Source organism: Rhinolophus ferrumequinum, chromosome 28 (genome assembly GCF_004115265.2).
Source record: "Rhinolophus ferrumequinum isolate MPI-CBG mRhiFer1 chromosome 28, mRhiFer1_v1.p, whole genome shotgun sequence".
NCBI classification, from domain to species: Eukaryota; Metazoa; Chordata; class Mammalia; order Chiroptera; family Rhinolophidae; genus Rhinolophus; species Rhinolophus ferrumequinum.
Genome location: NC_046311.1, coordinates 12,922,899 through 12,941,335, shown reverse-complemented (window position 1 = coordinate 12,941,335; position 18,437 = coordinate 12,922,899). Strand labels below are relative to the sequence as shown.

The 18,437-nt window shown below is 44.7% G+C and overlaps 1 protein-coding gene across 3 annotated transcripts in view; it reads left to right on the top strand.

Moving 5' to 3' along the window:
- The window catches only part of PCSK6 (proprotein convertase subtilisin/kexin type 6), a 130,799-nt gene that overhangs the window by 54,723 nt on the left and 57,639 nt on the right, over positions 1-18,437 (top strand). For all 3 annotated transcript variants that reach the window (XM_033100069.1, XM_033100068.1, XM_033100070.1), the window contains exon 7: positions 16,022-16,194. In XM_033100069.1, the coding sequence (XP_032955960.1) occupies positions 16,022-16,194 (173 nt within the window). The remainder of the gene's footprint in view (positions 1-16,021; positions 16,195-18,437) is intronic.

Genomic DNA, 18,437 nt, shown 5'->3' with positions numbered 1-18,437 from the left:
CTTCTCACCTCTTCACCTCAGTTTTATTTCTTTATTTTTTCACATTGTCAGGGTTCAGTATTAACCGTCTGTCACTATGATTCTCACAGTTGTCTTGGCTCACCATCATCCTTTTCAGCACAGCTTTTTCCTTTCCCAAGTTATTTATTTTGATTCATTTATTTTAATTCGCCAGATTTCATCACTGAGTAACTTTTTCAAGAAAAGATAACTGGTGCCACACTTCCTGAGTTTGGGGAATGTCCAGAGCTTGCCTTTGCACTTGAGGTACATCTGTGTCGTACATCACAGCCTTACATTACAGGGCTTGGTAAATAAACATGTCCATTTGTCTTCTGGAGTCAGTGTTGCTTAGAAAAGTTGGAGGCCAGCCTGGTTTCTGGCCCTTGTACGTGACTTGACTTTTTGGCTTGGAGAGAATTCTTCCTTTATCCTTGACTCCAGTAGCTTTGCTGGACCACCTCTGCGTAAGGACCATTTCATAGCTATCATTCATGGGTTTCCGTCTACTTGAAACTATCTGGGTATTTTTGAATTTCAGGCAAATTTTCTTCCATTATGGTTTCGAATATTTATATGGTTCCATATATTCAGTTCTGTTCTTCATGTGTACCATTTCATCCGTATATTGGATTTCTATTTCCTGATCTTACATCTCTTCCTAATCATATTTAACTTTTTAAATTTTTTTCCATTTTCTTTTTCCTCAGCTTTTCTCCAGCCTGTCCTCCACATTTCTGGCAATTTTACCGGTGTCTTTTTTTCCTAACAAAAACTCTAATACAGCTTTCATTTCTAAACTTACTTGATTTTGTTTTCCTTCTATTTCTTTCCTGAGGATGAAGAGACTTGGGCCTCTTTCTTTTGCCTTGTTAGCTCTTCATGGAACCCTTGTATCTGTTCAAGTTCTTGCTTCAGAGAGAAATCATATTGTCATTGAATTTTGGATTATTATGGAGAAATGGTTGCGTATACTACTTTTCGTCATTTTTTTGCACTTGCTATGTATGCTCCTTTTCCTTATTTCTTGCAGCATTTTTGCACAGGTGTCATGCTAGTCACTTTCTGGGTATTGTTAATGATTAGTGGAGAGGAGGAAAGGTACTTTCTAGGCCAGTAAATGCTAACATATGGGGAGGAGTGGCTGGAGAGTGGAACTGCAGGCACCATTGGGTAGTCCTGGATCCTTCCTGTATGTCATCCAGTAGATCTAAGAGATCTTCTCTCCTGGCCAGTGAATTACCATGTTTCCCCGAAAATAAGACCTAGCTGGACAGTCAGCTCTAATGCGTCTTCTGGAGCAAAAATTAGTAATATAAGACCTGGTCTTATTTTACTCTAATATAAGACTGGGTATAATTAATATAACATAATATAATATAATACTGGGTATAACATAACATAATATAATAATAATATAATATAATATAATATAATATAATATAATATAATATAATATAATATAATATAATATAATATAATATAATATAATATAATATAATAATAGCAGGTCTTATATTAATTTTTTGCTCCAAAGACGCATTAGAGCTGATTGTCCGGCTAGGTCTTATTTTCGGGGAAGCACGGTAGCATGAATTCCTGCTCAGAATGCCCTGTTTCTAAAATAATGGACATTTAGGTAGCTTTTCATTTTTGCTGTAAAAGCAGTTCAGTGCGGCAAAGGAAAAACTCCCCAGCAATCCATGCCCCAGTCACCTGGCCCTCAGGTGCGTCACCTAACGTATGGAGAAATTATATACCCTTGGGAAGTACATCTCCTCATTGTTTTCAGAGAGGAGAGTGGGGTACTCCTGCCTGTTTAACTAGAAGTTCCTAACTTTCATTTTAGAGAAATTTTAATTTTTTTATTAAGTTGTAGAGCTATACATTGATGATTTGTGCCCTTTTTCTATATGTAATATTTCAATAAAAGTCTATTTAAAAATTTTTTATTATGTCAGCTTTCTTAGTCTTGTTTTATGACTCCTGGGTGGGGATCTTGCTTAGAAAAGCCCAAGATAATAAATCTATTCTCCTGTATTTCCTCTAAACACTTGGTTTTATAAGAATAGTTCATCTTAAAACTTTATGGTTTTGTCTTTTCTGTTTAGCTTTTTAATCCATATGGAATTTATCTCTGTTCATGGTATGAAGGAGAGATCCAACTTTGTTTTTCCCGCAATTAATATTTAGTGATTTCCACATGCCACCCTTATCATATAAATTCAGCTAGATATACTGGATTCTCCATTACGTTTCATTAGTCTATTTGTTTTAATCTCTGAACAATACCTCTTATAGTTTAATAGGATTTTTTTTTTGGATACCTGATAGGACAAATTTCGTCTTATGATTCTTTTTCAAAAATTCCTTGGCTATTCTTGCACATTTTCTCTTTCAGATGAACTTGAGAATCTGCTTGTCAAGTTCCATAAAAATTCCAGTTGGGATTTTGATTGGGATTGCATGGAAATTATAGATTAATTGGGGAGAATTGACATCTTTACAATATTGAGTCTTCCCACCCAGGAACATGGTATGTTTTTATTTATTCAGGTCTTCTTTGACATCATTTTAATAAGTTTTATCACTATCTTCGTACCAATCTTATACATTTCTTGATAGGTTTATATCTAGGTTGACCTTTTTAAAATTATATTTCTAATTGGTTATTACTGAAGTGGATATAGGAAAACTATTGATTTTTGTATATTGATTTTTTTGTATCTGACCGCCTTAATGAACTCTATGGTTCATTTTTATTCTCCTGGCTTTTCTAGACAGGTGTAAATAAAAGCTGTCTGTAAATATAATGGTGGTTTGTACCTCTTTAATCTTAATTACTCTCATTTCTTTTTTATGGCTTATTTCAATGTATAGGGACTCCTGATGAATAAAATCGTGGTGGTTTATAGGTTTTGTTGTTTTATTTCTTACTTATGCAGGAATGTTCCTAGTGCTATGACATTTGTACACGTTTTCTGTAGGTTTCCTGTAGTTAGTTACTCTTTATTAAATTAAGAAAAATCTTTATATTCTTAGATTTCTAAGAGGTTTGATAGTGAGTTTTATTACAGGATTTTTACAAGCTTCTATTGAGGTAATTATATTATTTTTCAGTTTTACTATTTAATCTGTTCACTGTAGTAAATTGCAGTAGTAGATTTCCTAGCATTGGAAATTTCATTCTTCTTCCATTCTTGGAATAAATTCTACTTGATTTATAAGTATTGGTCCTTTACTATATTGCTGCATTCAATTGTTAATATTTCATGTATGGTTTTGCATCTGTTTTATAAGATGAATTGAACTGCAGTTGCTGTGTTTTTGATGTCCCCGTCCTGTTTGGCTATCAGAATTATGCGGGTTTTTAGAACAACCTAAAAGCTATCTTGTAGTATGCTCTGAAGCCGTTCATATACTGTGGACAATGCCTGTTTTTTTAAATGTTGGTAGAGCCTGATTAATCAATATGATCAGACATGGTGACTCTTTAAAAGGCTAGGTCTATTCAGGTTTCTCTTTGAGAAAATGTTGGTAGTTAAATTGTCCTAGAAAATCACCCATTTTTCCAGATTTTCAAATATATAGCATAGAAATTTAATATCCCATTCTCATAATTTAAAAAAATGTATCTACCCTATTTATATCTCTAATTGTTCCTAATCTTTTGTGGCAGCTCTCCTTTTTTTCCTTGATCAGACTAATGAAAAATTTGCTATTTCGTATAAAATAGGGTCTTTTTAGAGAACTAGATTTTTTATGTTTTTGATTGAGTTCTTTTATTTTCTAATTCATGGATTTCTGCTATTCTTTGTTTATTATTTCCTGTAGCTTTTAAATTTTTAATATTGTTGTTTTTTCATAGATCCTTGAATAGAATGCTTGGTTCTTTATTTTCAGACTTTGATGTGCTCTAATAAGTAAATAAATATTTTATAGCTTTTCTCTCATTACCTACCTCTGGCTTAATTATACGGTGTTCTTATTGTCATTCACATCTGAATAATTTTTTATTTCAGCTTTGATTTTTCTCTTTAACTCAAGAATTATTTATAAGGGATTCAAAATTTTTTTCCAACTGCATAGAATTTTTTAGTGCTCCTTTTGTTGAGCAGTTTTAACTTTATTGCATTGGGATCAGAGGCTGTGTTCTGTATAATTAATTTCTGCCTTTTTGAATTTGTTGAGAATTTCTTTGTGATCTAATACATGTTTAATCTTGGTAAATATTACAATGGATATTTGAAGAGTATCTTTATTTGAAGAGTATCTTTATTTTTATTAAATGTAAAATAAATTTGATCAGAGGTTGTACATGGGGGCCCGCAGCCTGCCTTGGCCTGCTCGTGTGCCCCACAGAAGTATTTTTTTAAAACTTGAGCAAGAATTTACAAATCAAGAGATTTTCTGTAAAAATATGGACTGAGGGTTTCTCTTGAAACCTCTTTATTGATAAGTAGTATTCCATGGAGTGGACGTGCCACAGTTGGTTTAACCATTCACCAGTTGAAAGACATCTGGATTGTTTCTAGTTTGGGGCTTTTACAAGTAAAGCACCTAGAAACATTCTTGTATAGGTTTTTGTGTGAGGTCAGGCTTCATTTCTTTGGAATTATGTTCAGGAGTGTAATTGCTGGGTTGTGTAATAGTTACACATTTATTTTAGAAGAAACTGGCAAATTGTTTTCCAGAGAAGCGGTACCATTTTATATTCTCCCTAGCAATGTCTGAGTCGTCCAGTTTCTGTGCATGCTTGCCAGTATTTGGTATCACCACTGTTTGATTTGTTTCTTTTGTTTTTAAAGCCATTCTGATCGGTATGTAGTGATTATCTCCATTAATTTGCATTTTGCTAAGGCCAGTGATGTTGGATATCTTTCCATGTGCTTATTTGCCCTCTATAGGTACATTCTCTTCAGTGAAACATCTCATCATGTCATTTTGCCCATTTTGTAAATGAAGTGTTTGATTTTTAGCTGTTGAGCGTTGAGAGTTCTTTATATATTCTAGTTACTAGTCCTTTGATGATTATGTTGTTTGTGAATTTTTTCTCCCACATCGTAGCTTGTCTTTTCATCCTCTTTAACAGGGTCTTTGGCAGAAAATAAGTGTTTAATTTTGATGAAACCCACTTTATCACTTTTTCTTTTTATGGGTCATGTTTTTTGCTGTCCATCTAACTGTCCAACTCTTGCTGTCCAACTCTTTGCCTTGGCTTGCATCCTGACTAGTCTATTTTTACCTAAAAGGTCTGTAGTTTTAGGTTTTACATTTCAAATTCCATTTTGAGAGATCTCCTTTGAGTTCATTTTGTACAAAGGGTGAAGCTTAAGTCAAAGATTCTTGTTTTGGTTTTGTTTTGTTTGCCTGTGGATGTCTGCGAGTTGTAGCTCCATTTGCTGAAATGCCCGTTATGCTTCCATTGAGTTGCTTTAGTACTTTGGTCACAAATCGGTGGGCCGTATCTGTGTGGGTTTATTTCTGGGTTCTCTGTCTGTCCCTTTGATCTATGTGCTGTCCTCTGCCACTGCATAGTCTTGATTACTGTCACTATACATAAGATTTGAAATGGGGTAGACTGATTGCTCCCACGTTACTTTTCTTTTTCAAAGTTGTCTTAGCTATTCTAGTTCTTTTGCCTTTCCATACAAATGTTATCATTATCTTGTCAATATCTCCAAAAAAAATTTACTGGGATCTTGGTAGGGGTTGTGTCAAACTTGTATATCAATTAGGAGAAGTGATATCTTTCAAATCGTGAACACGATATGTCTCTCCATTTATTTAGCTCATCTTCATTTCTTTCACCAGTCAGCATTATGCAGCTTTCACTTACAAGTCCTATGCATATTTGGTTAGACTTACACCTAAGGGTTCCATTTTATTTTAACCTATTTACATGGCATCATATTTTGAATTTCCATGTTTATGTGTTCGTTGTTAATATATAGAAATATGGGTGTTGTTTGTGTGTTGATCTTGTATCCTGCAACTTTTCTGAACTCACTTATTAGTTCTAGAAGTAGATTCCTTGAGATTTGATACTTGGTAATGTCATCTGCAAATAGGGGCAGTTTGGTTTCTTCTTTCTGATCGATATGCCATTCATTTTTTTTTCTTGCCTTATTGCTCTGACTAGAGCTCTAACCCAGAGCAGATATGCTTACCTTGTTCCTGACCTTCAGGAGACAGCATTCAGTCTTTCATCACCAAGTATAATGTTACCTGTAGGGTGTTTGTCCATACTCTTTAGCAAATTAACTATGTTCCATTTATACCTAGTTTTTTGTTTTTGGGGTTTTGGGGTTTTGTTTTGTTTTGTTTTGTTTTGTTTTTAAATGAATGGGTGTTGAATTTTGTCATTGTTTTTTCTTCATTGACTGGTATAGTCATGTGGTTTTGCTTCTTTAACTCGTTATTATGGTGGGTTATGTTGGTGGCTCTTTGAATATTGATCCAGTCTCGAATCTGTGGGAAAATTCCCCACTTAGTCATGGTGTTTTCTTTTTCCATAGTACTGAAATCTGTTTGCTAATATTTTGTTAAGGGTTTTGTATCTATATTCTTAAGGATTTGGGGTTTACAATTTCTTTTTTCTTTCTTTCCTTTTTTTTTTTTTTTGGACTGTCTTTATCTGGTTTTGGTCTCAGGGTAATACCAGCTTCAGTAAATGAATTGGAACATGTTCCCTACTCTTTTATGTCCTAGAAGTGATTGGGTAGAATTGCTGTTAATTTTTCAGACTTTTAGTAGGCCTCCAGGGAAAGCACTTGGCCCTGAAGATCTCTTTTTTGGGAGATTTTTTTTTAAATTACAAAGTCAATTTCTTATATAGCTTTTTTAGTGATTATGTTATGTTATATAATATCAGTCTTTGGGTGTTGTCATTTTACCAGCTCAAATGAGGTATAGAAACCTTACTTCCTTTACATTCTGTTACCCTCCATTGTTTATAATTTTCTTAAATATTTCTCTACAGACAGTATTATAATTTTTGCTTCAATTGTGAAATGTAATTTAGAAAATTCAAGAGGAGAAGGAAAGCCTATTGTAGCTGTGGGTTTATGTGTCTTGCCAACTTTTGATAGAGTGTAGCCATTATTTCTTCTAGTACTTTTTTAGCCCTATCTTCATCCTCTCCTTCTGGGATTCCAATGACATAAATGTTAGATCTTTTGTTATGAGTCTCTGAGATTCTCTTCGTTTTTTTCGAGATTTTGTTGTTATCGTTTTATTTTTTTTAGTCTGTTTTCTCTTCATTGTTCAGATCGGGCAATTTCTATTGTTACATCTTCCAGCTTACCCTTTCTTTACTCTGTCCCCTGCATTCTGTTGTTGAGCCCATTCGCTGACCTGAAGCTTGGATTGTCCCTTTCCAGTCGTAGCTCTTTGATGCTAGGCCATAGCAGTGACCAGATGAGGACAGCTGCCACCAAGCCTGTGAGCAGGAACAGAAGCAGAAAGGAAGTTTCCGTGATGTGCACGTGTATTCGTTTCCTTGACCAAATTCACATTCTTTCCAAACATAATTTGGCCTTGCTTCTCTCTCCTGGCCTAAAATGGAACAAGCCATGCTTTTCAAGCTTCCTCTGATAACGGGAATAACATGAAGGTAGAGAGAAAGCATAACAGTCGTCAGTCTAAGCCTGTCTTCTCTCTTAGCCTTTCTTTCCTCCCTCACTCTGTTAACCCTTATAAAACTGCAATGCCTCCTCCTCCTTGCCCAGCTGCTTCTGGCTGGCATTGGTGGTCAGCAGCTCTCAGACTTGGCCATACCCACTGCCACAGCTCACCTCCAGGGTGAGCTCCATGGGGCACAGTCCTTCCTGCTGGCACCTGCAGACATGTAAAGGCACCTTGCAGACTGTGAGCTGAGGCTGAGTCTGGCCACTGCCTCAGGTCCCGCTTCCGGTATCCCATGACACATGCCGTCCGGGGGGCCAAGTGTCCATACTGGTCTGAGCAGAACTCGCTCTGTCAGGGAAACACACAACTGCACCCAGGTGAGTGATACCCTCGCCCCTGCCCCTTGAACTGTAGGAGGAACTGGCCTTGGACAGGTTCCTCACCTGCACTGATGCTTCACAAGGTTCACACATTTTCCTGCGGCAGGACAGGTATCCCCTAGGACACACCATTTTTAGTACAGTTTGTCCCGCGTCTAGCTTCTTCCAGGAGCCTCCCTAGCCTGAGTGACAGAGCAGGCAGCAGGGGAGCAGGACAGCTGGAGGCTGCCAGGACCCCCTCTCTGTGCCTGGCAGATGCTTTGAAACCGAAAAGCTCCCCTGCTCAGGCCTCACGAAATCCGTGCATCTTGTCAGCCTATGTGTAGTCTGTTTCTGGGAAGGAAAATGGGACGGCGACAGCCAGCTTTCTGTGTGTGTTTTTGTTCTGTATGTTGATTGGGGAACTGGCTCATGTTTCTTCTTTCATAAACATGAAAATGTTAAGTACATAACAGTCAAATTAATCCCCACCCATAAATCTGTCCATTATGTTCATTCCCAGTCACAGAATTCGGTCTCATTAGTGGTTCCATTAAGCAGTCTGGGCTTGTGGGCATTTTCAGGACAGGTTAAGCTACCCATTAATCTTCAAAGGCTCCAAGTGATTTGCAAGTGCAGTGGGATTTCAAATGCATTGTGGGGTCAGGGAGGATTGAGTGACTGAGAGCAGCTACTAGGTAGGAGCAGGTAATCTACAGATATTGGGGGTCCCCAGCCCTCACCCCAGCTCTCATCAAAGGCCCCTGCCTGCTGGGTCTGAGTGTCCCCCAGGTAATCTACAGATATTGGGGGTCCCCAGCCCTCACCCCTAGCTCTCATCAAAGGCCCCTGCCTGCTGGGTCTGAGTGTCCCCCAGGTAATCTACAGATATTGGGGGTCCCCAGCCCTCACCCCTAGCTCTCATCAGAGGCCCCTGCCTGCTGGGTCTGAGTGTCCCCAGCCTAAGCAGCAGCCATGGGAAGGGGGAGATGTTTAGGATAGGCCATAGGTCCTTCTCCCCCATGTCCCTCGGTGGCCACACCCTCCCCAGGGGGACAGGCGAGACTGGCTTACACTGGGGATTCCTGCGCTTGTCCTCAGAAGCACTGAGCGAGAAGTAGCTTTGCTTTTGGGTGCATGTGAGAAAGGCAGTCAGACACGGACAGAGCATGTGCAGGTCCAAGTGACACGTTCCTGGGTGGCTTTTGTTCATGGCAGTGTCTTATCTTCATTGTGGTGTGATGGTCTTATTTTTACCATCTTCTTGTCCCCTTGGAGGCCAGTTCAGGCATGTGCTGGCTTACTCTGTCACAAGCGCACGTCCTCTCAGGGTTCCTTGCTGTCCCCACATACAGGGTGGCTATTGGGGTGCCCCGCCTCCTCAGAAGTATGCCTGGTGTTCCACGCTGCTCTGCCTGGTGTTCCACGCTGCTGACTCTCAGAGAATTGCTGTGTGCCCCTGGGCAATGTGCTGCTGTTCTCTGGTCCCTGCCATTGAAGTCCATCTAGATTTCAAATCCCTAGATCACTGCTGAGGCTCTGCCAGGTTTTACCATTCTTTGAAAAATCAGCAGAACCTGCTTAGGAAAGAGTGACCCGTTTTAAAAGACCATTTTCATCATTATTTAGGGATCGCAAGGCCAACAGATCAGGAGACAATGGCCATGAACACGGTTTGTTACTCACAGTCCCCAAGCAAAGGGGACATGCCACACCATGACAGAGCCACACAGGGAAGCACCAGCGTTGGTCAGGAGACAGGGAGCTGACACCTTCTTGTGGTTTCTGCAGGAAGGAGGAGGCAGGCTGGTTACGCAGCTTTGGGACTGGCCAGTTTGAATAATTTCAGGACTCTGGGTATAGGGGCTGTCCCGAGTTGTCTGGTACATACCTGGCTCTGGGCAGGAGAATAGTGTCCCCACGTGTAAGGGCTCCATGAAGGAGGTGTTTGGGGGTGTGGGCTCTAGTTGGGTAGCACGTGAAAGGAGCACTCACAGGGGAGTTCTTTGCTTTCTCTAGGAATTGGCCAACTCTGGGGTACGGGGGTGTCAGTCCTTCCAGGGTCAGCAAAGCCCCACAGTGTCAAAGCATCAGAAAATAACAGACATGGTTAATGCAAGGCCCGACCTAGGACGGGCTTCCTCCCATGGCCGTGGGGCTCCGTGGAGGACATACCCACTTCCGCTCCAGAAGGAGATAGAACGGCTCCAACAGGAGGCCCAGGAGACTTGTTTTGCTTGTCCACGCTGGTCTCCAGGCACTTCATGTGACAGGGACGTCTGTGTGCCTTGACCTGTTGGCAGGCCACAGCTGCCTGGGGTTCACAGAATGAGGTGGCCGTGAGAGCACAGCGAGAGATTTCACAGCCCTGGGCTGTCTTAGGCGGTAATGAGAGTTGACAGAGACCTCTCAGGTTGGAAACATTTCTAAACAACGGTCGGAACTTCACTTGGCCCCGAATGGCTGCTGGTAGAACAGAATGTACTATAGTTTCAGTGGGAAAGAAACAGAGAAACCGTTCTCTGTGGATTTACCACAGTAAACTCAGGATTAATGAGCAAATGCACTGGGGAGGCCTATTTGTCACACAGAGGAAGCTGCACTCTCATTGTGCTCGCCACTGTCCATTGCTCTCACGTTACCATCCGTTTGCTGAAGGCAAAATACGCTAGTTACTGCTTGATAAACAGAAGTGGGCCAGCGTGTTCAGCTCCCCTGCCCTCTTCCAGACAGCACCGGCAGGCTGGGCGATCTCTGACTTCTTGTACTGATGTATGTGCATGTATGTGTGTGTGCATGTATGTGTGTGTACATGAGGGTGTGTGAGCGCATGTACGTGTGTGTATGTATGTGTGTACATGTATGTGTGTGTACATGAGGGTGTGTGAGTGCCTTGTGTGCATGTACGTGTGTGTGTGCATGTATGTGTGTACATGTGTGTGAGAGCCTGTGTGCATGTACGTGTGTGCATGTATGTGTGTGTACCTGTGTGTGTGTACATGAGTGTGTGTGAGTGCCTGTACATGTGTGTGCATGTATGTGTGTGTACCTGTGTGTGTGAGTGCCTGTGTGTGCATGTACGTGTGTGTACATGTATGTGTGTGTGCATGAGGGTGTGTGAGTGCCTTGTGTGCATGTATGTGTGTGTATGTGAGGGTGTGTGAGTGCCTGTGTGTGCATGTACGTGTGTGTACATGTATGTGTGTGTACATGAGGGTGTGTGAGTGCCGTGTGTGCATGTATGTGTGTGTGCATGTATGTGTGTGTACATGAGGGTGTGTGAGTGCCTGTGTGTGCATGTACGTGTGTGTGCATGTGTGTGTACATGAGGGTGTGTGAGTGCCTATGTGTGCATGTACGTGTGTGTGCATGTATGTGTGTGTACATGAGGGTGTGTGAGTGCCTGTGTGTGCATGTACGTGTGTGTACATGCATGTGTGTGTACATGAGGGTCTGTGAGTGCCTGTGTGTGCATGTACGTGTGTGTACATGCATGTGTGTGTACATGAGGGTGTGTGAGTGCCTGTGTGTGCATGTATGTGTGTGTACATGTATGTGTGTGTGCATGAGGGTGTGTGAGTGCCTGTGTGCATGTACGTGTGTGTGCATGTATGTGTGTGTACGTGTGTGTGTGAGTGCCTGTGTGTGCATGTATGTGTGTGTACATGTATGTGTGTGTGCATGAGGGTGTGTGAGTGCCTTGTGCATGTACATGTGTGCATGTATGTGTGTGTACATGTGTGTGTGTGAGTGCCTGTGTGTGTACGTGTACGTGTGTGTGTGTTCTTTCCATTCCTTTTTTTTTTACCCAATAGAAACTTATTTTGTCTCAGTTCTGGAGGCTGGAAGTCCAAGATCAAGTGTCAGCAGGGTTGGTTTCTTCTGAGGCCTCTCTCCTCGGCTTGCAAATGGCTGCCTCTCCCTGTGTCTTCACATGGTCGTCCCGCGGTCTGAATTTCCACTTCTTATAGGGGACACCAGTCACAGGGGTTGAGGCCCATCCATGTGGCCTCATTTTAGCTTAATCACCTCTTTAAAGGCCTTATCTCCAAATACGCGTGCAGTCACACTCTGATCTCCCCGTGGTCTTTGAACATGGAGCGTCCTCAGAACAGTTTCGGGGGAAGTGCTGTGTCGCGTGCTGCCTACAGGGCTGGCTGCACGTCAGTAGGTCTGCCCTGCCTTATAAAGCCTGTCACTTGGAAGGCTGCACGACAAATAGAAGCAGGGGTATGAATTAGAAGGATGGGTCACTATGAAAAAAGTGCTGTAGGTTTTTTAAGCTTTACCTAGAGACTTGTGAAATCATTCATTCCAGCAAGTTCTCCCAGGGCCTTTAAAATATGACTGGGTTCAGGCAGTTTTATCGGAAGGCATGTATTGCTTAACGTGAGGAAGGCCTGTGTGATTCTTTCCTGCATGCCGCTCCTGTGGGGACCAGACTGTCTGTCGGGGCACGCTCTGGGTGATTCACCCAAACACAAACCTGTCAGATTCTACAGCTCACCCCACTCCTTCTGAAGACCCTTCTACCTCGTGCCCACAGATAGGTCCCGAGGGGACCAGTTGGACATGTGTCTCCTGCTGCCGTGAGCTCTGAACCCAACTCACAGCAGCCATCGTGAGCACGCAAAGAACGGGGAGTTAATTTGCCACCCAAATTGTCTGTCCAGATTATTTTTTTGTGCCTGACAATTTGTGGTAAAGGGGCCCTTCGTTTTTCATTAGAGAAGTGATTACTGATTTTCTTCAATTTGGCATTTCCAGAGAAACACGCGCATTTAAAGCTAATATTGGAACAGCAGGTTTCTACTGAAAACATTTACCTTTTCTTTGTTGGCAGCCTGTCAGTGTTTGGGAAAACAGATGCTTCATTAATACCTAAATACATTGTGCTTTCTTTCTCACACATCAGTCACTCTTCTTTCGAGATGAAAAGCACTGTGAGAGGTGTCAGGAAATCATTCTGCTCATATATTTATTTCTACATATTTTTGGATGTCTCCTGGCATCTCTTTCTTGTCCAAAAATAGGCATTCTAACACCTATAACTTGCCTGGAGAAGTCCCAGACTCGTGGCTTAGATTTTCCGATTAGAACCTCAGAGCTGCTTGTGGCTGCCTGCGGGGCTGGCAGCGTCTCTCGACCTAGAAAAGCCCATTGCTGAAAGTCAGGGCATCAAGAACGCAGCTGGCATTTCTCACACAGCACCGGGGCCCACGACCACCATATATTTAATCTTCTCAACTACCCTACCCGGTAAATAATGTGGAAAGCAAGGGCTCCTAGAGTTTGAGATCCTGGCCCAAGGTCAAACAGAGCCAAGCCTCCACCCCGGGATTCTGTCCGCTGCCCTCTTTCCCCCACTGCAAGCTGCTCTTTATCTTGCCAGGGGCCACCCCACAACACTAACGTCCCATACTGGCTAGGACCCCTCTTGTGACTGAGAGAGCACCTGGGCCCAGTGTCTCTGACACAACCAGGGGATAGAAGACCTGGGCACCCAGGCCAGTGACTGGGGAAAGAGCAGTCAGGCCACCCAGTCTTCTCTCGTCCACTGAGAAATCAGAAAGGAGGAAGTACAATGAGCTGATAACAGAGGTGACAGAGGTGGCTCTGACCCCCCGGAAAAGAGAAAAAGGAACCCCACAATCGATGTCAATAAGCCATAACAGACTTGGCCCGCACTGTAATTCCCTGATCTTTAGAGGGAAATTAGTTCTTGCACTACTGAAATTAAGCAACTCTGTTTATTAAAAAAACTCTAAACAGCGTAAGAAGACAAAGCATCACCGGGAAGAAGATACTTATAACATGTGTAAACAACGAGGATGAATTCCCAGTACAGGCGAAACTAAGCACACATACAATTGTACTAAAAATGCCAGTTTCCAAAGTCAATGGAAAGAACAATCCAAACATCTGAGCAGTTTTATCTGTGAGGGGAGGGGCTGGGTAGTGGCCCCTGTGGGTCACGTTCGTGTTTGCACTGGGTGGAGGGGTCACAGGCGTCCGTTGTGGTATAGGCTCTTTAACACGCAGGTGCCATACCATCCTTCATTCGTATCAAATAGTGCGTGTTTTTACAAAAAGGGTAAAAAGTCATTGGTTATGTGCAACCCCTGGAAGTAGGTGCCATTACCCCCATATTTACAGATGGGGAACAGGCTCCGTGGGGCTCAGGCTAGCTGCTAACACGTGCGCTGAGGGCTTACTGAGTGCCAGGCACTGTACACGAATCACCTGTTTAGTTTAGAAGGTGGCTGTGAGCCACGAAGCAGGCACTCACGGGGGAACCCAGTGGACTGGCACCTTGAACTTGGACTTCCGGCCTTGAGAACTGTCAGAAGTACATGTCTGTTGTTTAAGCCCCCGGCCAGTGGCATTTTGTGATGGCAGCCTGAGCTGGCTACGACAAGCCCTCACCTGCCTGGTTGCAGGAAGGCCAGGGAAGCGCCGTTGTTCAGACACCAACATGGTGCCACGTGGCAAGGGGACGTGGATGCCTCGTCACCTGTCCCCAGTGAGAGGCCCAGGGAGCAGAGCTCTCACCCAGTGTCCCTCAGAGCCAGCAGGAGCGAGACGGGACATGACAGCAGAATATCCCCACAACTAGAATCTTGAGTAGATGGGCCGGGAGGCTGTAATTTACATAAAACCATGATCCCTGAGCACCGGGGGAGGTGTCCCCTCACAGAATCTCCTGCGTGTGGTTCTTCCCAGTCGGGCCTGGACCATGTCTTTTAACCTCGAGGAACAGTCACCATTTTGTTTTTCAGAATCAGTTATATCCAGAGTTTCTGTTTTTTGAGTACCCAGTATATGCCGATATAGATTCTGGGTTATAGAATGAGTAGATCCAGTCCAGTCAAGGAGATATGGGGGGGCCCTCCATTTGGTAAGGTGAACCCCAGAAAGAGTGCTGCCTGGGCTGGGGGTACATGGGATGGAGGGCAGCAACCATGAACAGTCATGTCTTGGAAGAATTGTTAGTGGCACAGGGAACTTGGAGAGAAATTATACGCTGTGGGCAAAGGAAAATGCTAGAAGAAAATAACCCAGATATTATCACTAGTTATTTCTCTGTTTCCCAAACTTTCTGCAAAGAGCACATATTAGTCTTACAATCAGAAGAAGCCCCGTTTTCTGTTCCGTCTTAAATAGCTCTAAGATTTAGAATTCGTTTTGTTGAAAGGCACGGCCACACACACATGGGGCTGGGCCCAATGCAGGAGGGGCTTCTGAGTGGGACGGCTGTGGGTGCTGGGCGGCCCCCTCGAGTCCTGCTCGGGGGAGGGGGGCAGGCAGACGTTGCCCGAGCCTCAGAGAGGTCCAGCTGTACGTATCTACTACTGTCGAAGCAGGACGTGCGGTGGTCGTCATGGCCCAGTCACGTGCCAGCGTCACTGAGCCCCCTCTCTGGGTGAGGCCTTGGGTTCGGGGGCCACACCTGCTGGACGCAGAGGCCGGCTCTGGACACGGCGCCAAGGATGAGAGACCCCTGGCCAGGGAGGCAGGTCCTGGGAGAGGCCTGTGGGCACCCACTCACCCCATCTCCTTTTGGGGTGCTCCTGGGAAGCTGTACTCCCCATCTCCTAAAGACCCGTGCAGGAAGCATGGGACCTGAACACAAGGGATGACAGCCCTCCTCAACAGGCTAGGGTGTGACCTTCTGTCCCTAATTATAAATCAGGTGGAATTATTCTTTTTCAAGAGAAATAAATATCAACTATTAACAGCCAGGCAAGCGCTAGCATAGAACTGTCCATTTTCAAATACAACGTGACATCGTGGTACGAGGAGGACTGTACCTTTGCTCGCTTTGTTGCCATCGTGCGTTGGGGACACTACCACGTGGCCGAGGGTGTCATTTTAACTTTTTCACATCGACCAGCACCGAGTGGGGAGAGAGGTGTCCAACGTGATGTGGGACAGACTCCCAAGCTGCGTGGGGCTCTCCGGCCCGTCCCCACGCCTGGGGTGACAGTCCCTGCAGACAGGTACCCAGCTGGCACCTCCTCCTGTCCTTTCAGGCATCCGTATGCTGGACGGCGACGTGACCGACGTGGTGGAGGCCAAGTCCCTGGGCATCAGACCCAACTACATTGACATATACAGCGCGAGCTGGGGACCCGACGACGACGGGAAGACGGTGGACGGGCCCGGCCGGCTGGCGAAGCAGGCCTTCGAGTATGGCATTAAAAAGGTGGAGTGACCCAGGGCTGTGGGGCAGCTCATGGGGTGGGGGTGCGGGGACTGGGTGGGGGAGTAGAAAAAGATTAACAATTAAAAATCAGAGTGACAAAGGCCAGAGCCCCGAAATGGGACCGGGAAGTCCCTGCTGTGCCAGGCCAGAGTGACGGAGAAGCCATTTGGGGTCTCAGGGGAGTGGCCGTCTCAGCAGAAGTATTTCACCTCCTTATGGAGTAGCTGGTGCAGGGAGAGCTAGCAGGTCATCTGCCAGCCCCGGGCCTCTGTGCCTTGGAGCCTGACCGCCCCCGGCTGACGGGTGTGTACAGGTGGGTGGCACGGGTCTCAACCCAACCACCTGGCCTGGTATTTGGACCGTGCAGTGGAAGAGGTGTCCTGGCCTCTGCCCAGCTGCCCACGAAAGGACCCTGCCCTGCAGCTTTCTGCGCCCCCCGAAGCAGGAAGTCTGGGTCGTGTTGCCCTCCCTGCCGGCACACAGACGAACATACTTAGAATTTCTTGGCTGGAACCTCACCTAGACTAAACATCGCAGTGCCGATTCTCCCCGACTGGAGGAGGGGACACGGAAGAAGCTGGCAGACTCCTCCCCGGAAGCCCGTCCCCAGTCCCTCTGTGATCACCCATTCTGGGTCCTTGTGAGTCAGAAAGACTGGGGGTAGGGCACGGGGTACTGGAGATGACCCAGCTGTAACAAGCAGGGTGGCAAAGCGGATTGCTGGGCGAGGACAGCTTCTTGGAACAGACCGCTCTTGTCAGCGTCCAGGTGGCCCTGAGTGACCCAAAAGCCCTGGCCAAAGCATAAGGTGTGGCCCTGTGATACTGCCAGGGTTTGAGCAGGAAGTCCAGGCACCCCTGGGGAGCATCCATACCTCTGACTTCTGTGACACACAGGACAGTGGGGCTGGAGGGCGGAGCCCACTTTATTATTTATAGACTTTCAAACTTCTCTTAGCGGTTCTTACTGTGACCCATGTACCCTGATGAAGCTGCAGTTGATAAATAGTTAATGAATCAGATAGTACGGGAGGGTGAGATTGAAAGTGGCCTTTCTTTATCTCTCCCTGCCTATCCCCTTGCCCAGCCCCACAGAAGAGCAATCTTTTCTAACCCTGTTTATGGTTTTATTTTTTTCTAAACAATATGATTTAATGGCTTTTCTGGATGTGTTGACTTTGGTTATTTTCTATTAATTTCTTTTTATGGGGGTTGAGTACTTATGTCTTAGAATGCCCCCAACCTGGCCACACACACCCCCCACTACGGAACGCCTGGGTGTGTCCCCAATTCCTTACTCTTCCCTGTCTCAGGCCTCGCCAGGGTACCCTGCACTCCTGGCCAGGTTCACCTGGCTGTACCCCTCTATGGATGTGCTGTTGCTCCCCAGGTACAAGGCAGAGGCCTCCCCCCACGCTGCCTCTCTCCCCAACCCCTTGGGGCTTGAATGTCTGAGAAGCTAGTGACGAAAAGCAGGGCGTCTGTTCTTGTGTCCCCCAGAGCTCATTGCTCACCTAGACACACAGTTAGACAAGAAAAGAAAAAGAGGAGGATAGTTCAGACACACGGCCCTTCCATAGCATTCGACCTCGCGCTCATGATGGGGACACCAGACAGCTTCCCTTGTCCCCACGACTCCAAGGAAATGCGAGGGCTCCTGCAGTCGGGTTGCTGAGCACCTGAGCCGTGCCAGCTGCTGGCCCGGGCATCCTGGAAGGTCCAGGCGTGACCAGGTCAGCCGCTGCCCACTGGCTGCCGAATAAAAACATCTCCTCTTCCCCATCCCCAGTTTGCGCCACCCTCTATGTCACTTCTATATCAGTCTTGGTGACTAGTGAAACCTCCTTAAAAATTAAGTGTAATTTGAGCTGTAAGTTAGAGATTGCATTTTCTGCAGAGAAGATACGGCTTTGGGTGGTGTTGACCTGAGCTTCTGTCATTTCTATGAGACGATGTCTAAAGATTTGAGATCTCAGGATGGGGCCCCCTATTTCCGGTAGATGTAAGGATTCTTTCAAAGGATTGTTGGCGTTTTCAGCTTCCCTTAGGTTTGTACAGACACAGTCCAGACAGGACTTTGGAAAGTCAGGGGCTCAGAAAGGGGCTTTTTGCACCTAGAAATCTGGGCGGCATTAGCTCCTTCAAGCTGTCAGAGGAGTGGACACGATGCAGAGGGGACCATGTGATTCCCCGTCATTGTTGTCACAGGTTTTTGAATGACTGAGGTCATTTCATTTCTTTTTT